This window comes from Gavialis gangeticus, unplaced genomic scaffold (assembly GCF_001723915.1).
Source record: "Gavialis gangeticus isolate Ggan-Ray unplaced genomic scaffold, GavGan_comp1, whole genome shotgun sequence".
Taxonomy (NCBI): Eukaryota; Metazoa; Chordata; order Crocodylia; family Gavialidae; genus Gavialis; species Gavialis gangeticus.
This window is the reverse complement of record NW_017728993.1, coordinates 81,093,377-81,111,573: the sequence shown is the minus strand read 5'-3', so window position 1 is coordinate 81,111,573 and position 18,197 is coordinate 81,093,377. Positions and strand designations below refer to the sequence as shown.

At 39.7% G+C, this 18,197-nt stretch overlaps 1 protein-coding gene across 2 annotated transcripts in view; it reads left to right on the top strand.

The window, feature by feature from the left end:
- Positions 1-18,197, top strand: part of GPSM2 (G-protein signaling modulator 2) — a 42,120-nt gene that overhangs the window by 7,065 nt on the left and 16,858 nt on the right. The window contains exons 2-3 of one of the 2 annotated variants that reach the window (XM_019502066.1): positions 4,730-5,047; positions 17,000-17,221. In XM_019502066.1, the coding sequence (XP_019357611.1) occupies positions 4,986-5,047; positions 17,000-17,221 (284 nt within the window). In that variant the 5' untranslated portion in view covers positions 4,730-4,985. The remainder of the gene's footprint in view (positions 1-4,729; positions 5,048-16,999; positions 17,222-18,197) is intronic. The other variant, XM_019502067.1, reaches the window with a different exon arrangement.

The window sequence follows — 18,197 nt, the reverse complement described above, 5'->3', positions numbered from 1 at the left end:
AAACAAACAGTAATCACATTTTTAAAATTCCTGGGTGGAGTGTCATACCCATTAATTATGACAGTCCACTAGTTAGAGGAAGGCACTGATTTCCTTTAATTCTCTACGGCATAACCATTTGTAAAGGAGCAAAAGGTGCTGGAAATTTAGGATGGGAAAGGGAGTAGATTGAGAATCAAATGTGTGTGTATATCTTCAGAATAAGCAAATTATAATTTTTATGAGGCTTGACAGCTCCTTGAGTACCCTGGGGTGTAAACAGTCAGGGCCAGCTGACTTAAAGGTATCCAGCCTGTCAAGGTGTTCCTTCATGAGTTCAGCTTCAATGGAGGGTAAGGAATCTCCCTCGTCCGGGCCTGCCTGACCCACGGTGGGCAGGGGCGTCCCATGGGATTGGTGAAAAACTGACCCAAAGTACCCATTTCGCAAGTTTGCTTTTTCATGGGCATTGGTTGTCAGTTGTCCCATCTGGTTTAGCAGGGGTCCAAAGTTGCCCTTGGTTTTCCTCCAGCTCCCACATATCTAAAAAAAGGACTTTTTATTGTCCTTGATATTTGTAGCTAGCTGGAGTTCTGTCACAGCCTTGGCTTTCGTGGTTTGCTCTCTGCAGGTCCGGACCAGTGCAGAGTGTTCCTCCTTGGTGGTGGTTCCAGTCCTCCATCCTTTGTAGGTCTTCCTTTTAAGACGCAGGAGGTCCACTAGTTCTCTGGAGAGCCAAGCGGGCTGTTGTGCCCTTTTGCTGCCTTTCTTCCGAGACGGGATAGACTTTGCTTGTGCATCCAAGATTGCTCCCTTGAGGAGCAACCACTCGTCCTGAACTTCCCTCCCCTTTGGGTTGTGGCCCTGTTAGGGCCTCACTGACAAGCCTCCTTAGCTTGTCAAAGTCAGGTTTCCTGAAGTCAAGGACTTCTGTATTACTGACTGACTTGCCAACTTTACGGCGGATGGTGAAGGTGATCAGCTCATGGTCACTGTCACCAAGCTTCCCTTTGATCATTAGGTCGCTGATTAGGTCATCCCCAGTTACCAGTACCAGGTCGAGAAGTGCTTTACCTCTCGTCAGCCCGTAGACTTCCTGCGTCAGATAGAGGTCATCCACGCGGGAGTGAAAACTTTATGACTGCTCAGATTTAGCTGAGCGCTCCTCCCATGCGATGTCTGGGTAGTTAGTCTCCCGTGACAGCCATACACTGGGAGCGTGTGGCCTCAGCCAATTCCCTGGCAAACTTGTATCATTTTAAATTGGTGGTGCACAGTCTGCTAGTTTGGGAATCGCTGATGTATACAAATTGAATTTGGCTATTAATTGTGTTTTAAGTTCAGAACAAAATTACCCAAGATGAAGGTGTAGGAAGAATTAGAAGCAATATGCTTGCCCAGCCTTATTTGGTCAAATAAGATTTTTGTTTCATTCCATACAGGAAAAGGATTTCAGGTTTTCTTTATGTATAAATGGGCCTGTCTTCAAACAAACAATCAACTAAGAAACCCCTTAAAACTGCTTCTTCCGTGCTAATGCAGTGATTGAAATACTAGTCTTCTGAACTGTCTGCTTGATGTTACCCCTGTTTTTGTTCAATGTGTATGTAATCAGAGTTAACATTTGAGGCATATACGATGCCAACCTTAGCTAAGATTTTCACGTTTTTGGTTGTCTGTAGTGCCACATAAGGTTCATAGTACTTTTTAAAATAATGTGTCCAAGGGTCAGTATGGCAAAAATGATGGGGGGGGGGGAGTCTGAAATATTGATGTTAACACTCAGTGTGTAGGCACATCTGCCCAAATGATAGCACTTTTTATTATTAAATTTGGAGCTGCTTGTCCATGTGCAGAAGTCTAGATGCTATTGAAACTTCTATCTCACTTTTGAGCAGAGACTGCCGTGGGTAGTAGTTTCATAGACTGTAGTGTCTCCTGTTCTTCCCTAAAACAAATTTGCTAATAACTTACTAGTCTCTGGGGGGGGAGTTGCATGTGGTCTGCATCTTGGAAGACTAGTCACCCTAAAATCAGGTTTTACACAGTTATGTGGAGGATTCTCCAAAGATCTGGGGATATTTGGCCTGCATGTAAAATAGTCAGGACATGAGGGATAATGCAGTGTTCTGATTTCAGGGCAATATTTTCTGTGATTAACACCCGCTCCCTCCTTCCCCCGCCCATGGCTCAGATCATTAGTAAAAGTGTCTCTTGTGCTTTCTCAGGGCACCAGATGTAGAGAGTAGGGTTGTGCAAAGCTTTGGTCACTGATTCAATATGGAGGAGATTCTGCCCGATTCGGCACCTGAATCTCTGACTCCACATTGAATCAAGAGACTTGTTAATATCTTTGAATTGAATTGGAAGCCTCCAGATTGATTCAGAGAGATACGGCAATTCAGCCATAGACACACCTTTATGTTTTTTCTATGTACCTTGAGGTACCAGGCGCAGCTTGTGAATGCTGAGATGGTGGGGCGTATGGAGCATCCCACAGGAGCATGCAGGGGAAGGTCCCTCGTGCACTTAGCAGCAGATCTGGAAGTGGAACAGAAGGACTTCTGGGTCCACTGCGGAGCATGTGGGTCTTCCCCTCCCCCACAAGCTTGGCAACTGGTGCCTCCTGGGTCTCGGGGGGGCACCCAGGGTCCCCCCCAGAAGCCGATTACCGACCCAGGGTGGGTCCAGGGGGCCCCCCCACGCTCCACCTCACCATCTCAGCTTTCAAGAGCCATGCCTGGTAGTTTGAGGTGTGTATAAAAAACATATAAAGCTGTGTCTGTTGCTGATTCTCCATATCAGAATCTAATCTTCAGATTCTGATTTGGCCAAATCGAATCAGGACAGTCATCCAAATCAGCTAATCGAATCACTGTCCCTTGAATCAGCCAAATCTGAATTGAATACAGCCTGCTTTAACACCCCTAGTAGAGAGTAAACTTAACACCCTTAAATTAATAAAGAGAAATTTGTAGAAATCAAGTTTTTAAGAGGAACTGTGCTGCTTTTCCTACTGTTGTTTCTTTTACAGGGAATCTGTGCATTACTATAATTAACCTTGTCATATCTGGCTGCTTCTGTCATAAAGAAAGTCTAAGTATTTTTCCAGCAGGTTACATACTCTTCTTTGAGCTCCTGTCATGGAGTATCAAATTAAGAAGAAATGGGGGATGTTGTTTTCCCATATATGTTAAAATCAGTATAACCGTGTCTCAAATGTGCTGCTGTCTGTTTTGGCTTAGTGGGACCTTTATTTGACTTTCTTAAATAGAATTTAATATATTCATTCAAATAAGCTCTAAACTTTGAATAAAAAAAAAGATCACACTTCCTGTAGTTCTCTTGTTTGTATCTCAGCATCTGCTATTTGCATTAGGGCTCATGGTTTTTGTTTAGAGTTGTTTTTTCTGAAAATCTGGGCCTACTCTAACATCTGAATTTGAGAAATAAGCTAGTTAATACTTTATCACCTACTTAATATTCTTTTCTTTTACTTAAAACTTCACAATGTCTGCAGTGTTTTGTTTTGTTCTTCCACTATGTTTGCCCTTCCTCTTTTCTCTCAGATGCAAAGTGATGCGATTCAGACTGAATCATCTGGTTCTTTAGCTGTAAGAAAACAGCACCTGTGGATTGGCTTTGGTGTATAACGTCTAACATTGTCATACTAATTTTAATGCTAATGCAGAAACGTATATACCATACAGTATAGGTTGAAGGTGAATTACTATTTCTCTGAAAGCTTTGACCTCCTAATTATTGTGCATTTAATTTCTTTATAAAGCTGCATTAAGAATGCGGCAGGTTGTGGGGCATTTTAGTACTTAGGTTGGGAAAACGTTATTGTCACTGCATGTTACACCCATGATTTACAAAAATAACATCCCAAAACCTTCATGCCTGTTAAGTTAGACTGTCGAAATTGTAACCATGTGCATGCAGGGAGGAAAATACTGATTGGAAGAGTGCAAATGTCTGGTTATGGACTGTAAGCAAAAAGGAAGCAGTGGGAGGCTTGTATCCAGGCAGCTGGTATGTGGCCCTACTGATGAAGGGGAAAGCTCTATCGCATGCAAACAGGAATGGGGTTATGGGATAACTTTACAATAGACACAAAAGAGAATAATATTGGAAGGGGATAGATTTGTGTGAGTAGAGAAGAGAGGGAGTGCTTTATAAAAACCTGGATCTAAGGTTATAAAAAAAAAAAAAAAAAATCTGGATCCAGGTTATAAAAACCTGGATCTATGAATTAGTTGAACTGAATTCTGAGACTTTTGATGTCATCTAGGTGTTCTTGAGTACTTAAGTCTTGCTTTCATATTTTATACATTTTCTAAAGTCTCACAATGGAAAGTAGAGCCATGTAATTCCCACATGCATGTCTCAGAGGGTCTTCCCTTTGAGATATCTGGACTATGATACACTATTTAGAATCAGACAATTATTGTATACACTTGTCACTTGTAATTGGACTAGAGCAACGACTATCACCACAATGGCAGTTGATTCTAAATTTCTAACTGAAGACAGAGCTGCTTTCCATTAAGCCTTCCTTGCTTTCTCAGATGCTTGCATGTAAGAATTGCCATGGTTACAGTGAAAGACCTAGCTTCTGTCTTTAAGTGATTGAAGAGCCTTCACACTCAGCAGGGTATAGCTTTGCTTTTTGCATCAGCTGAGAGTGGCTATGAGCTCTTAATTGAAAATTAGACTTCAAGCCAAGCATCTTGTGTTCCCTTTACAGAAACGCAGCTGAATGGAGATAAAAGGGCCACAGATGCAAGAACTCGGGGACACGTTTCTGAAAGTTTAAGCTGGGTTCGACACTGACATCCTTTCCTTATTAATAAAGAAGAGTGTTTCAGATGGAACTTAGGATGTATTAACCTCAACTTATTAAAATACTAACTGGAATAATGTTTCGGAACAATTCTCCATAATAAAGTGCTTGTCCTGCCTGCAGAACGCTTAATAATTTTCTCTACTGGTAATGCAACTCAATGGAGGAAAGTAATTTATTGATAAGCATCCGTGATGATCAGTCATTTCATGTTCGCTACAGGTAAGACCATGTGCTATTTATAGTACCAACTTATTTATAAGCATTGTGTTAACAGTAAAATGTATGTAAATGTTCATGCTTTCCATTTTAAAGAGAAATGGGAAGAATAAACAACATAATTACAAGTGGAACAGATTCCCATGTTTTTGTTGCCAAACTTACTAAAACGGACACCTATAGAATACTGTTTCATTTCCTTTTGACTTTCCTAGCTTGATCAGTGAAAGTGGATTAGGTAGATACCCTGGTTGATTTAATTTTTGTTTCTCTTGTACTAGCACAAGGCTTATAATTACTGGAACTAATGCGTGCTTTTACAAAATGATGTGTGATCATTAAAGTAGGCTTGTTTAAATTGACTTTCTTACCTACTTAGAAAATGTGAAGTGTAACCCTATTAGGATAACTCCTGCTTTTCCCCACTTCTTCAGTTAGCTTCCTTTAGAAATAGTCTAGTTTATTCAGTAAAATCTGCTGAATTCCTTTTTCTACCCCCACACAGTTTCTATAAACTATGCAATTTCAGAGACTGTTTCTGGGACTCATTTGAATGGCATAAATTAGGATGTTTAAAGGAAAGAAATAGTGATTTTTTTTCAGTGCAGGTGAAGGTGCTATGCTCTGAAATATATTGACAAATTGAGACTTAAAATTTGTCCAAATATATATTTTTTTATATTCTTATTGAATTATATGCTGGGTTATTATGGAGGTGTGGACTTTTATTGTGCTTATGAAGCACTTTGAAAATGAAGGGCTAAAAGAGACTGATGATAGTGGTAGACCAATAGCTTGGGTTGGGCAGGGCCTTCTCTTTCTAGGAGTCCAGCTATCCCACAGAAACCCCTGTATAGGGAGGTAATCCCTCATAATGTGTCAGAGCAGTTCTAATAGAGCCAGAAAACAGAATAGGATTGAATATCTCCCAGCCTCCACTTGGCCACTGGAGCACTGCTTCAAGAAGAGTGAGTTGTTCAGCTAATTCCACAAGAACCAGATGCCATGTCAAGGCTTCTGATTGTAAAGACCAAAAAAATTCTATGATAAGATCCTCATGGTGGTTCCTTGTGTATTTCTATTGTTGAAGTACTCTTGATTACATTGAGACACATGATGCCACCTTTCAGCATAAGGAAAACTATGCTGTGACTTAAAATTTAATGTAGCCTTGCGTCTACTGTAGAGATCAGTTACAATGCAATTTGTGTAATTTATAACAAATATCAACTAAGCTATATACATTTCTGATCCCTCAGGCTGCTGTTCTGACAAATGCCAAAGGGTTGATTCTGCCTTCACTTGCCCAAGATAACTTAGCATGCTCCTGTGTAAACAAAGCCATTAAGTAGGGCAGGTCTCTTTATGGTCAGTACTGAAAACCTTTCAAAATAGACTCCTGCCATCCTTCAGAGAGTTGTTTTTTTTTTCTTATGCAGAAGTCTGGAGAGATGAAGTTTAGAGTCCTAATGTTTGAAATGTATGAGTGAACCAGAACATTTTCATCTGCCAACCACTGTTTGAGTGGATCCTCTCCCACTGGGACTGTAACACGTGTCCAGGGGCAGATCCAGAGGAGGTACAGTGGTGTGCCTGCCTGCACCCCACACTTGCGTTGGACTTTTTAAAGTCCCTAAATCAGCTGAAAATCCTCCCTCCCTTCCTCTTACTGCTCAAAGGCACACCCCCACCCTGCTCCTTCTCTCCCCTCTCCCTCATGCCTTTTCCCAATGTCCCAGGGGTGGAGAAGCACCAGAGCTGCGCTGCTTTGGAGCCTGGGTTCAGCTAGGGACCAAGATGACAGCAGCAGGAATGGATGGAGGGTGGGGATTCCCCTTCCCCATGGTGTGACCAGGCAAGGTGGGAGAACTACTGTCTTCCACTATGCTGTTGCTACTGTCCTCTCCCCATTCAGCCATGCTGGCTCTGGAGCTCTGCCCCTAAGCAGTGGCAAAAGCAGCAGCAGCAGGCAGGGGAGTGAAGGGGGAGGGGGCAAAGGAGGGGAGGGAATATGTTTCTGAGCAGGAAAGGGAAGGGGGGGGCGGTTTCATATACATTAGAGACTTAAAGTCTGTCCATGCCGGTGGGGAGCAGAGGAGGTTGGGAGCAGGGGGTGCAGCCATCCCTGCCATTCAGGTTGCTTCTCTTGCATACCCCTTTAGGAAATCCTGGATCCACCTTATAGGTCTCCACACGCATTATTGCTATTCATGGTGTATTGATTTAGATTATTCAAGCGAATAGCAATATTGCCTTTTAGTATGTCACTCTTCACTGGCATAGTGCAAGTGTAAGGCAGTTTAGCAGCAGTGAGCAAGCATTGACCTTTCCGTCCTGTGAAATCCCAGAATACCCCTATGATAGCATAAACAGTTGATAGCCCTGTTTGCCACTTATACTAGTTGTGTGCTGGTGAGGGTGGTGTCAGTTGTGCCTGGCCTCTTAGAAGTCCTTTTCAAGGCAATCTCAAGAGCAATATGGGCTCTAGCCACCAGCTGACATCCTAGGCCCTTGACTGACTGAGAATGCAGACTTGAATAGAATCCTAACTGTTAATATGAAATCTGCACTGGATTAGGGATTCCATTAAAACAGAAAGCAAAATCCATGGTTCATTAGTTAACATGCTAACATGTGCTGGAGTGTGCAGATGTGTGTATATACACTCTGCTGTACTTTGACATGTCATCCTGTCTAATGTGTTGCTCCCTCTATTGTAATTATTTTGGCTAGACAGCCACCAGGGTAGCCCTACCCCTTGGACACAGTCTTGAAACTGGAAGTCCTGCCCCTAACCCCTGACCCTTGCCATGAGAAGTCCCTTCCCTTGCCCCTGGAAGTACTCGTTTTGGGAGGGGATGCCATCTTGGAACCAGAAAAAAGAAACAAATTATATAGTAAAAATAAAACATGTGCTACAACATATTCTAATTTTATTTTTTAAAAATATTTTTGTCCTAATTTGTGTTTGCATAGTGTACACAGAGATGATTGTATAATGGCTCAAAATGAAGTCTTACCTTTGTATATTGTGGGGGGCCATAGAGGAGTTTGAGGGGGGTATGGGTGGGTGGGTGTGTGGGCTTTGTGTGTGGGGGGTGTGTTTATGGGGATGTGTGGGAGTGAGGTTTATGGGGAGGTGTGGATGTTGGGGGTGTGACTGGGTGTGTATGGGGGTGTGTGGACCTCCCCTAACATGGTCCCCTCCTCAGGGAGCTTGCAACCCATGGCAGGCAGAGCCCCACCTGCTGTTTTGCTCCCACTTGCTGCCACTTCCCCCCCACTCACCCACTGCCACTTTCCTTCTGCCTGCCTGCTGCCACCACCATTGCTTCCCCTGCCTGCCCACCTGCTACTGCCACCGCTTTCCCTGTCTGCTGCCACCACCACTTCCTGTGCCCACCCACTGCCTCCTCCCCACTCCCCTCACCTCCTGCTCCCACCACCCTTTCCCTACCTGTGGGGCTGGGGTCAGGGGCATCTTGCAGGCAAGTGTGGGAGCATAATGCATGCTGCTCCTTCGGGAGTGAGTGGGGCTCAGCACCATGCGAGCACAGCAGGGACAGCCTGGGACAGGGTCGGACTTAGTGAAGTTATAGGCACCTGCCTGCAGGCTGAATGAAATTACCTGGTGGGCCAAATTCAGCCCCTGCTCTACTGTAATAGGTGGAGGAGAGAAAATTAGCCTAGCCGCAGATATCTTTTTTATGTGTTTGTTCACTGACATATGCTTGATATGCCTGATATGATAATTGTATGGTTGCAACAACACGTGTTTCTTTGAGTAGATGCATCCTAAGACGGGCTGGGAGGACCACAGGTAAAAAAGATGCCGGTTTTTTTAATTATTGCTTATTAACATTTTTTGTTAACAAAAGCAAATGAAATGGCAAAATAATATTTAGACAGTCAGTTGCGTGAAATGTCTTACTAGCTTTCCACAGCATAATGCAAGATTGAACACAACTTTTTATAAGTAAAGTGGAGATTTTCAATATTTGGAGGAAACCTAAAGAGAAAGGTGTTAGTCCTGATGATTACAAAATATTGGTCAGATTACTATGCAAGTGTCAACTCTGCTTGTAGGAAGTGTTAATGAGGTCATATCTCCACTATTTTAATCAAGGTACTACCAAGTGAGACAGCATATTGAATAGATTTGAAGCTCTGTAAAAGGATAATGGGGGGTTAGATAACTTGCCTCTTGAGACTGATGGTTCTAGTTTAAAATAAGGTTCAGGAAAAACTGTTTTTTGACATCATCGTTACATGTCCTTGCAGCGGAAGAACTTGGGCTCTAGAGGAGGAGCTTTCCTCCTTTGCTATATCCCTATAGCAGAGAATCGGGGGGAAAAATCAACATTTAATCTTGTTAAAATTATGACCTTAAAATTAATTGAAAATTAATCCTGAGGTTTTATTTTGTATTTGTACTTGACTGTTTGACCTATCCCTCTCTCTCTCTTCCCACTTGGTAGTTGGACAGTATTCTCCTTGGAGCTCTGGAAGTTGTTAACAGAAAAAAAACATTACATGTATTAGACAGAGGATAACAAAAATACACTTCAGTGGCTGGAAATAAGGTGGCAACTAGCTAGTTCTCTGTGGACCATTGGAAGTGCTTCACAGAGTAACTGTGAACAATCAATCTCTGCCTCAACATAATGATCTAATGTACCTGAAATCCACAGTTAAGGGCTTGTTTTAAGCAGTAAAGAAAGATTTTTGATGAATCCCAGACTCCCATCAGGCTTCAGCTTGCTTAGCTAACACGTACTAAAATGCAGCGTGGCTTGTCTGGATTAGAATGTTTGAATTTGTTAAATGACACATTGTAAATTATTGGGAGGGGTTAGTCTGGTAAGACGGGTGTGTCAAGAGGAAAATTAAGGATGGCGTAAGATTTGTGCCTCTACATGCAGGAGATAATTGTAAATTAGGCTTTATTTTTAATGTCCCCTCTCCTATGGTTTTATGTTGTGTGTTGCAGTCTTGACTATCTCACAACAAGCTTGCACATTTTTAGTAGTGTAAAAACTAGAAAGCTTGTCATAAACCTGCAGAAATCTCATTCATAAAAACAAACAGATTAAGATTCAGTTGATTAGTTTTGGTGGCTTGTAATATAAAGGTGGTTATGATTTCTTTTGTGGGCTTTTTGTCTTCTTTTCCCCAATTGCTTTCTGCATGCTTATTGCAGTGAAAAAAAAAGGATTCCAGAGTAGGATAGAGAAGATTTTTGTAAGTAGTGGAGAGGATTCGAATGAGAAGGTAAATAAGGTCAAAGAAGATTAAAAAAAGAGGGCAAAAGGAGTCAAAGAAGATGAAAGGCTTAGTGTGACAGATGAGTGAGGTAGCCTTACAAATGAGAAATTACACAGGAAGCAAAAACTTTAGGAGAAAAGCAAGATCAGGTGAACATAAATAAGATAACCAAATAAAGCACTGGTGTGAATATTTCCACAACAGTATCTAAAAGAACATTAGCAGGAACAGCATTTCCCTAGAAGTACACAGATGAATGGAGCTTGTTCTCTTCTGGGCTCTGCTGCTTCAATGTGTCCTTTGTTATGCACTTGGTTAGTGAATAATGAATTAATTCAAGTCAGCCACTGGAACAGACAGGGAGAATATGAAATTACTTTCTTGTAACTATTTAATGACTTCCTCAAATATTGATAACCTAACCCTGTCTTTGCCTATTTGCCATTGTGCTATTATGAGCAGCAGCTATTTAAACATGCTGTGAGACCATTCGTAAAAGATGTTATTTTTAAAAACTTAGAATAGTTGTGTATCTTTTTAAACAGTAGCTTAGACTGTTCCTGTAACGTATTCGGAAGGTTATGTAAAATTACTTAGCTTTAAGGGCCATCTATTAGATCCCTTGGGGAACCGTGTAAACAACCTTTTTCCTCAGGACAAAGTTGGCAACATCTGACAGTTGGATAACAGTATCTGTTATAGTGTGGCTAAGAATATTACTACAGATTGTTGGGTGCACTTTCTGAAATTAATCATAACTAGATGCTTCCTTTCCTTTGTAATAAGATAATGATCCAAATGGCAAAGTAATACTCAGATTTTGGCATCCACTGATTTCAAAACCTGCCTTCATAAATCGATAAAATCTTGATCTAGTTTGCGATGGAATTAAACCTTCGACTTCCTGGTTTTTTTATTTGTTTTTTTTTAAACTACTGTTGGTCCTTGCTCTTATTCACCTACCATAACTAACAAAATTAAACGAAAAGATTAATAAGCAAGAAATGAATCTAGAAAGTTATATTGCAGTAAGACAGGTACCTTAAAAGCACGGATATATTTAACTCAAACTTGCACTTTGGAGTTCTTTATCTTTTAATATATCAAGAACCATTGTTTTCACCTTATAAATGATATTAAGGAAAGTGTGGAGCTTGGGTTTAAATTTCTTGATATACTGTTAATGCTGCTTCTTACAATATTTTATTTACCAAAAATCCTGTCCAGTGTAAAATTACTTGGATGCCTGACAGCAAAGAAAAATATATTTCTAAACATTTACTAAGTTTTGTTTCTGATTCATATCACTCTCCTGCATTATCTCCATTATATGCTTTGGGCCTTATGCCTTTATCTTCATTGGCACAGCGTGTTACAATACCAGATCTAAACATTAATTTATTATGAAGAGAGCAATAGTGAATTTAATTTTATAGAATCAGTGTTAAACTGTACATCTGCATTTTGAGTAATAGGAACCTCCTCGTGTAAGGGCTACTGTAGATATGTCATATTTCACAATTGTTTAGATATGCTTAGATTTTAATGTTTTAAAATTCAGCACTGTGAAGGACTATATTTTTCTAAACATCAAATTAATTAGTAATGTCATTTAACATGAGGTGCCTGGACAGAACCTCCTGAGGACAGGATTATTTAAGATTACCGAGCAAAGTGTGTTAAATCTTAAACCTTTAGTTGCTGATGGTGTAACATACTGTACTTAATCATTTCTACATTTTTCCAAGTAATATTTAACACAAACAGTATAAGAAGATGGCTTTATGGTTTAATAAATAGCAGTTTTTCAATTTCTTCCAGAAGAATTTACAAACCTGACAGTACTGCATGTGTTATGGATGTCCAACCTGAGAAGCTGAGCGTGGAGACAGCTCCATGCTTGAAGTATCTTTTATCTTTTACATTTTTACTGGATACTAGGCATAGATTATTTTTAATTGCAAAAGCCAAACATGTCTATTATGTCACTGTGCTTAAGTTGTGGAATGTCCAAGTCTAACAGGTACCGTACTGTTTTGTTAGTATCTTATTTTACTTCTGACTTAAATCACTTTGATTCTGAAAAACAGTGCAGTGGATTGATCAAGGATACTTCCATTCCGCTTATGTGTTGTAAAATACTCTGTTACCTAGCAGCTCTTAACTGAGCCTTTAGCTAATTAAAAAAAAGTAAGTTGCTGTTTAAGTATGCTGAGAGATCTGTCTGCATTTTAGTACAGTGCTGTCAATTAAGCAGTGTGTGGGTGTGCAGAAGGTTGCTTTTAATTGCTAATCTTGTTGAATTTGCTCATCAAGGAAGATTTTGTTTTGGAATAGCATAAATTTAATTATCACTGTTGCACATTTGTCCAATTGCAAGCAGTATTTTTCAAATCATGTGCGTGTGAGGATATATTAAGTTGTATTAGCTGTTTATGTACTTTCCATATTCAAATGTCTCCATAGGTTAAGCAAATGATCATCTCCTAGTTTTTGACCTTCTGTGATTTTTATCCGTTTTCATTGTTCAAGTTTTGACAAGTAAGTCAGTATCTCAAGAGATAAAAACATTTAAATATTTTAGAAGTTAATGGATTTTTCATCTAATTTGGAAGTCTCTTTTGCAGCTGTGCAGAATAATTAACTGCTAGATAACAGATAAAGAGTGGCCAGTGCCTGGCTTAGCGTTAGAAAAAAAGAAATAATAGAGAAGTTTACATGTAATATGTTTTAGTACAGTAAACATGCTATACTAATAATAAACAGTTTTTAAATTTTGAAAGGGGTTTTCATTCCCAAAAGAGTATCTTCCACTTACTTTTGTAAATCTTGTTAAAGAACAGTTTAGGTGTCCCTACCTTTACTTCCAGGTTTTTCAGAGTAAGATTTCAGTTGTAGATTATTTTTCTAAAGTGTGGTATACAGTACTTTTATGTTTCAGAGTGCTGTAAACAGAAGTACTATTTTCCCAGTACTTCTCTGTTTTGAGAATAGATTAGCAGATGGTTTTTTGAAGTGTAGTTAAGGAGGGTTTTTAAAAAGCAAAACAATGTATTTGTTAGACTTTTTTTTCCTCAAAAGAACTGGGTTGTTCACCATGGGATGGAGAATCCTGATATTCTTGTGTAGTTCTTAGTATGGATCTTTTTTAAAAAAAAAAAGGATTTACTAACGCTTACTAAAATGTTACCTGTCTCTAAGACTAAACACAAGTTAGTGTAATATTTAACGGTGTCTTAATGAAGAATGCCCTTTTATGCCTTTTCATAGCTCTCCCTGCAACTCTTCTTTATTTACCTGTTGCATCTTTTTTCTGTAGTTCTTTACAAATAAATACTAATACTATACTGTCAGCAGTGTTGAAAATAATAGTTTGCAGCATTATTTGTGTTCTTGACTTGCACTGGTTAAATCTCTTCTAAATATCTGCTATATTCTTAGTGAAGCAAATATACTGTCATGACCTCAACTCTGTCTGATAGTTGGTTCATTTTTTATGTTATAATATGGTTTCCATACTGTTGCATTGATGTTATAAGGTCATAATAGGAAACTGTTACCGTACTTACGAAATGCTTGTATAGGTATTATTGTATTTGTAAATGTTTGGGGACTTGTTAAGTAGTTCTAACATTTCTATATTAGCTGTTTTCAAAAAAGAATCGTAAGTCATTTTGCAAGTAGTAATTTTAAAAAGATATAACTATATCTATATTTTTAGGCCAGAAACTGAGCTAGTGAAAATTGTATAGCTCCAGTGACTAGCTACTAGTATAGATCAGCCAAGGTTGTTTTAAATTTCTTGGCTACTCTGCCCTCAAATCCATTTTGTTCAGACCAAATACCAGTATCAGCTTGCAGCTTCTACATTAGAGTTTTTTAGCTCATTGAATAGAAACACCCAGACGTAAAAATGTATTCACTTCAAGAATGCTAGCATGGAATGCTTAGTATCAGGAAAATACTACATAAAAATCAAAATTTTAAATAATAACATTACTATCTACACTGTCAGTTGTGATGTAGATTTATATTTAAATATGATCACAGTATTTAAAAAATCCTAACTTGCCGGTGAGCAATCCACTTTGCACAAAGGACAAGTCATTCACTTATTTGTTTGTTGTTCCAGTAGTGACAAAAGGCATAAATGAAAAAAGCAGCCTTAAGGAAAGAACTCTTGGGAGAAGTGGGATATTGTATGAAAAACTTGCTTTTTGTTCTTATGGTATGTTTTCTGTACTGGGATAGCAGTGAGACAACAGAACCAGAGCAACATTGTGAGATGGTATAAATCAAAAACGGTACAAAGCAGCCCAATAACTCTTGCATGGTTCAGTAGCAGAGTTAAGGAGGCCATTCAAGTCAAGGAGTCATCCTTCAAGAAACAGAAAGCATGCCCAAATGAGGAAAACAGGAAAGCCAACAAGCTGTGGCAGGTCAAGTGTAAAAGTGAAATAAGGCAAGCCAAAAAAGAATTTGAGAAACGTAGCAAAAGATGCTAAAGATAATAGTAATAACCGTTTAGAATACATCAGAAGTAGGATGTAAGCTAGAGAACTGGCAGGGCCATTAGATGACTAAGGTGTACTCAAGGATGATAAAGCTGTAGCAGAGAAGCTAAATGAATTCTTTGCATTGGTGTTTACTGCAGAAGATACTTTGGAAATTCCCATGCCAGGTGAAATTGCAGAATAGCTGATGTAGGTTTGTAACCCATTGTAACAAATGACCTTCATGCCAGAGGTCTGGTGGGTTGTCAATATAACACCCATCTTTAAAAAGGGCTCCTGAGGTGATCCTGGCAAATACAGACCAATGAGTCTCACTTCCATTCCTGGGAAATTGGTAAAAACTATAGTAATGAATAAAATCAGCAATTACATGGACAAATATGATCTTCTGGGAAAGAGTCAGCATGGTTTTTATAAAGGAGAATCCTGCCTCACCAATATGGTGGAGTTCCTTGAGTGTGTCAACAAGCGTATAGACAAAGGGGATACAGTTGACATAATCTATTTGGACTTTCAAAAAGCATTCAACAAAGTCTCTTACTAAATGTTTTTAAAAAAGCTGCATTGCTGCGGGATTGGTGGGAAGGTTCTTTCTTGGATTGAGAGCTGGTTAAAAGATAAAGAAAGAGTAGGGCAAAATAGTAATTTTTCAGAATAGAGGGAGGTTATAAGTAGGGTCCCGCAGGGATTTGTGCTGGGCCCTAATTTTGTTCAAGTCATTGAAAATATTGGAAATAGAAATGCATCGTGAAATCTCCAAGTTTGCAAATGATACCAAATTATTCTGGGTAGTGAAGTCACAAGCTGATGGAGGAGCTGCAGAAAGATCTCATCAAGCTAAGTGAGTGGGCAAAAGAATGGCAGATGTGAGGTAATGCACTGGAAAAAATAACCTCAATTATACATACGCAGTGCTAGGTGTTTTGATTCAAGAAAGAGACATTGGAGTCGTTGTAAAGAGTTTTAAAAAAATGTAAGTTCAGTGTGCCATGCTGACCAAACAAGCCAAAAAAATCTTGGATATCATTAAGAAGGTGATTAAAAACAAAATGGAGAATATTATCTTACCAATATACAAATCCATGGTATGTCCACTTCCCATATGCTGTTCTTGTCCCCACATCTCAAAAAAGGATTTAGTAGCATTAGAAAAGGTACAGAGAAGGGCAGCCAAAATGATAGGGGCCTGGAGCAGTTGTCATACCAGGAAAGACTAGAAAGGCTGGGACTCTTCAGTTGGGAAAGAACGCTGATGGGGGTTATGATAGAGGTCTGTAAAGTCATGAAGGGTGAACAGGGAACTGCTATTCACCAGTCTCGGAATACTAGAACTAGGGGACACCCACTGACATTAGTAGATGACAGGTTTAAAACTAACAAGGTAAAGTACTTTTTATCTAGCATGTAGTTAACTTGCGGAATTCATTGTCTCGAGACGATGGAGGGCAGAAAGCATGGCCAGGTTAAAATGGACTGGATAAATTTATGTATAATAGATCTATTAATGGCTATTGAACAAAATGATTGGAGGTGCTTCCTCTGGCATCTTTAACCCAATAAATCATAGATTCATGGAGGGTATTGAATAGGGGATAGCTCACTTTGGAGAGATCCGGTTCGGTGTTCTCCTTGTGTAGCATTCACTTCTGCTGCTGTTGGAGGCAGGATACTGTGCTAGATGGACCATTGGTCTGACCCAGTATAGCACTTCTTACGTTCTTACAAAGTATTAAATGGGCCAAATCCTAGCTCTGTTCAGTTTGTATTAGTCCTACCTCAAGTAAATTTTGTGCTGACAAAATGAAAGCTTGTCTAGTAAGACCACAATGTTAGGCTGTATAGATTTTAGTAGTTAAGCAGTTAATGCTGTAATATTTTGGGGAGTTTTGTTTTCGGTTTCTCTGCCAGAACCTGCTGTTGTTTCCCTTAGTAAACTGATGCATTGCTTGTCCCGCAAATTCCTGTTAAACAATAGAACTTGGTTCCTGACTTCTGCGTTCATTGCTAGAGGTAGTTCTGTTCTGCGTTATCATCAAACTTAGTGTTAAACACCCCATAGAGTGCTTTGTAATGCACAAAAGTTTCTGAGAATAAATGTCCAGAGAAATAATACTGTAATCAAGAATCTAGACTGAACTCACCTTCTCTTTTTTCCCCCCCCCATCAAATTATGCAGAATGGAGGCTTCTTGCTTAGAGCTGGCCTTGGAAGGGGAGCGGCTGTGTAAAGCAGGAGACTGTCAAGCAGGCGTATCTTTCTTTGAAGCTGCTGTTCAGGTTGGAACTGAAGATTTAAAAACACTCAGTGCTATTTACAGCCAGCTTGGCAATGCCTATTTTTACTTGCATGAGTATACAAAAGCCTTGGAATACCACCATCATGATTTAACCCTTGCAAGGTAATTTTACTTGTCTGCTTTTAGGTTCATCCTCCATCTCAGGTCTGTGCAATAGCTTGTTCAGTTAAACGTTTGCCACTAAGGTTAGTCACACAAATGAATGTGGTATAATTAGTGATGACGGGTAATTTGGCCATCACTCAGATAGACCGAGAAAATCAAGTGTAGCGTAATAAGTATACAGATTCCTTAAATCTACCAGTTCTGTTCTTCAGTTTTAAATCTTGGTCTATGAGAAATTAAGTTGGAACGATTGTTTGCTGGTTTGTAGCTTGCTAGTATCTGTTTTGTTTTTTCTTTAAAACCACTAATATGCTGTTGGTGATGTATACAAGAAGTACACGTGTTTCATGTGTTGTTTATTATGACTGTCTTAAGGCTCAATCTAATAAAGGGCTTAAGCAACTAAAACAATTAGTCAGAATGTAGGTCCCTTATGTTGGCACAACTGCTGCCTAACCCTCATGCTGCCTAAATTGACACGGTGTTTCCTTTGTCACTTGTGTTCTCTATGGCTGCTTGCAGACATTAAAAAAACAAACAAAAAAACTAGTTATGATTTACCGGAAGAAGCAGCACATTACTTTGGCCCAGCTCTGCAGTGTCTCCATAGATTGGGTGTGTCAACGGGGCTTTTTTGGCGCTTTATCTAAAGCTGATTCAGTCAGCTATTAGATAAAAGTGCCAAAAAAGCCCCTCAAAAGCTCCCAGTCTATACAGATGTTGGACGAGGTAGGTTTAGTTAACAGGATGCCTTTTCTGGGCATGTGCTGGGCTTGGTGCAGGGGCACACTGAGTTTAAAGTGCTGGTTTTTAGAGTGTTTTTTAATGTCTGCAAGCAGCCTTAATTCCTATAATTCTGGACTTTGGAATGCCCAAACATGTTTCTCACGTCAGCCCCCTCTAGGGTCTAGAAACAAGGGCTGCTTACAGATGTGGATGAGGCCCCCCCCCCCAGTGCTTTACTTTCAGCTCA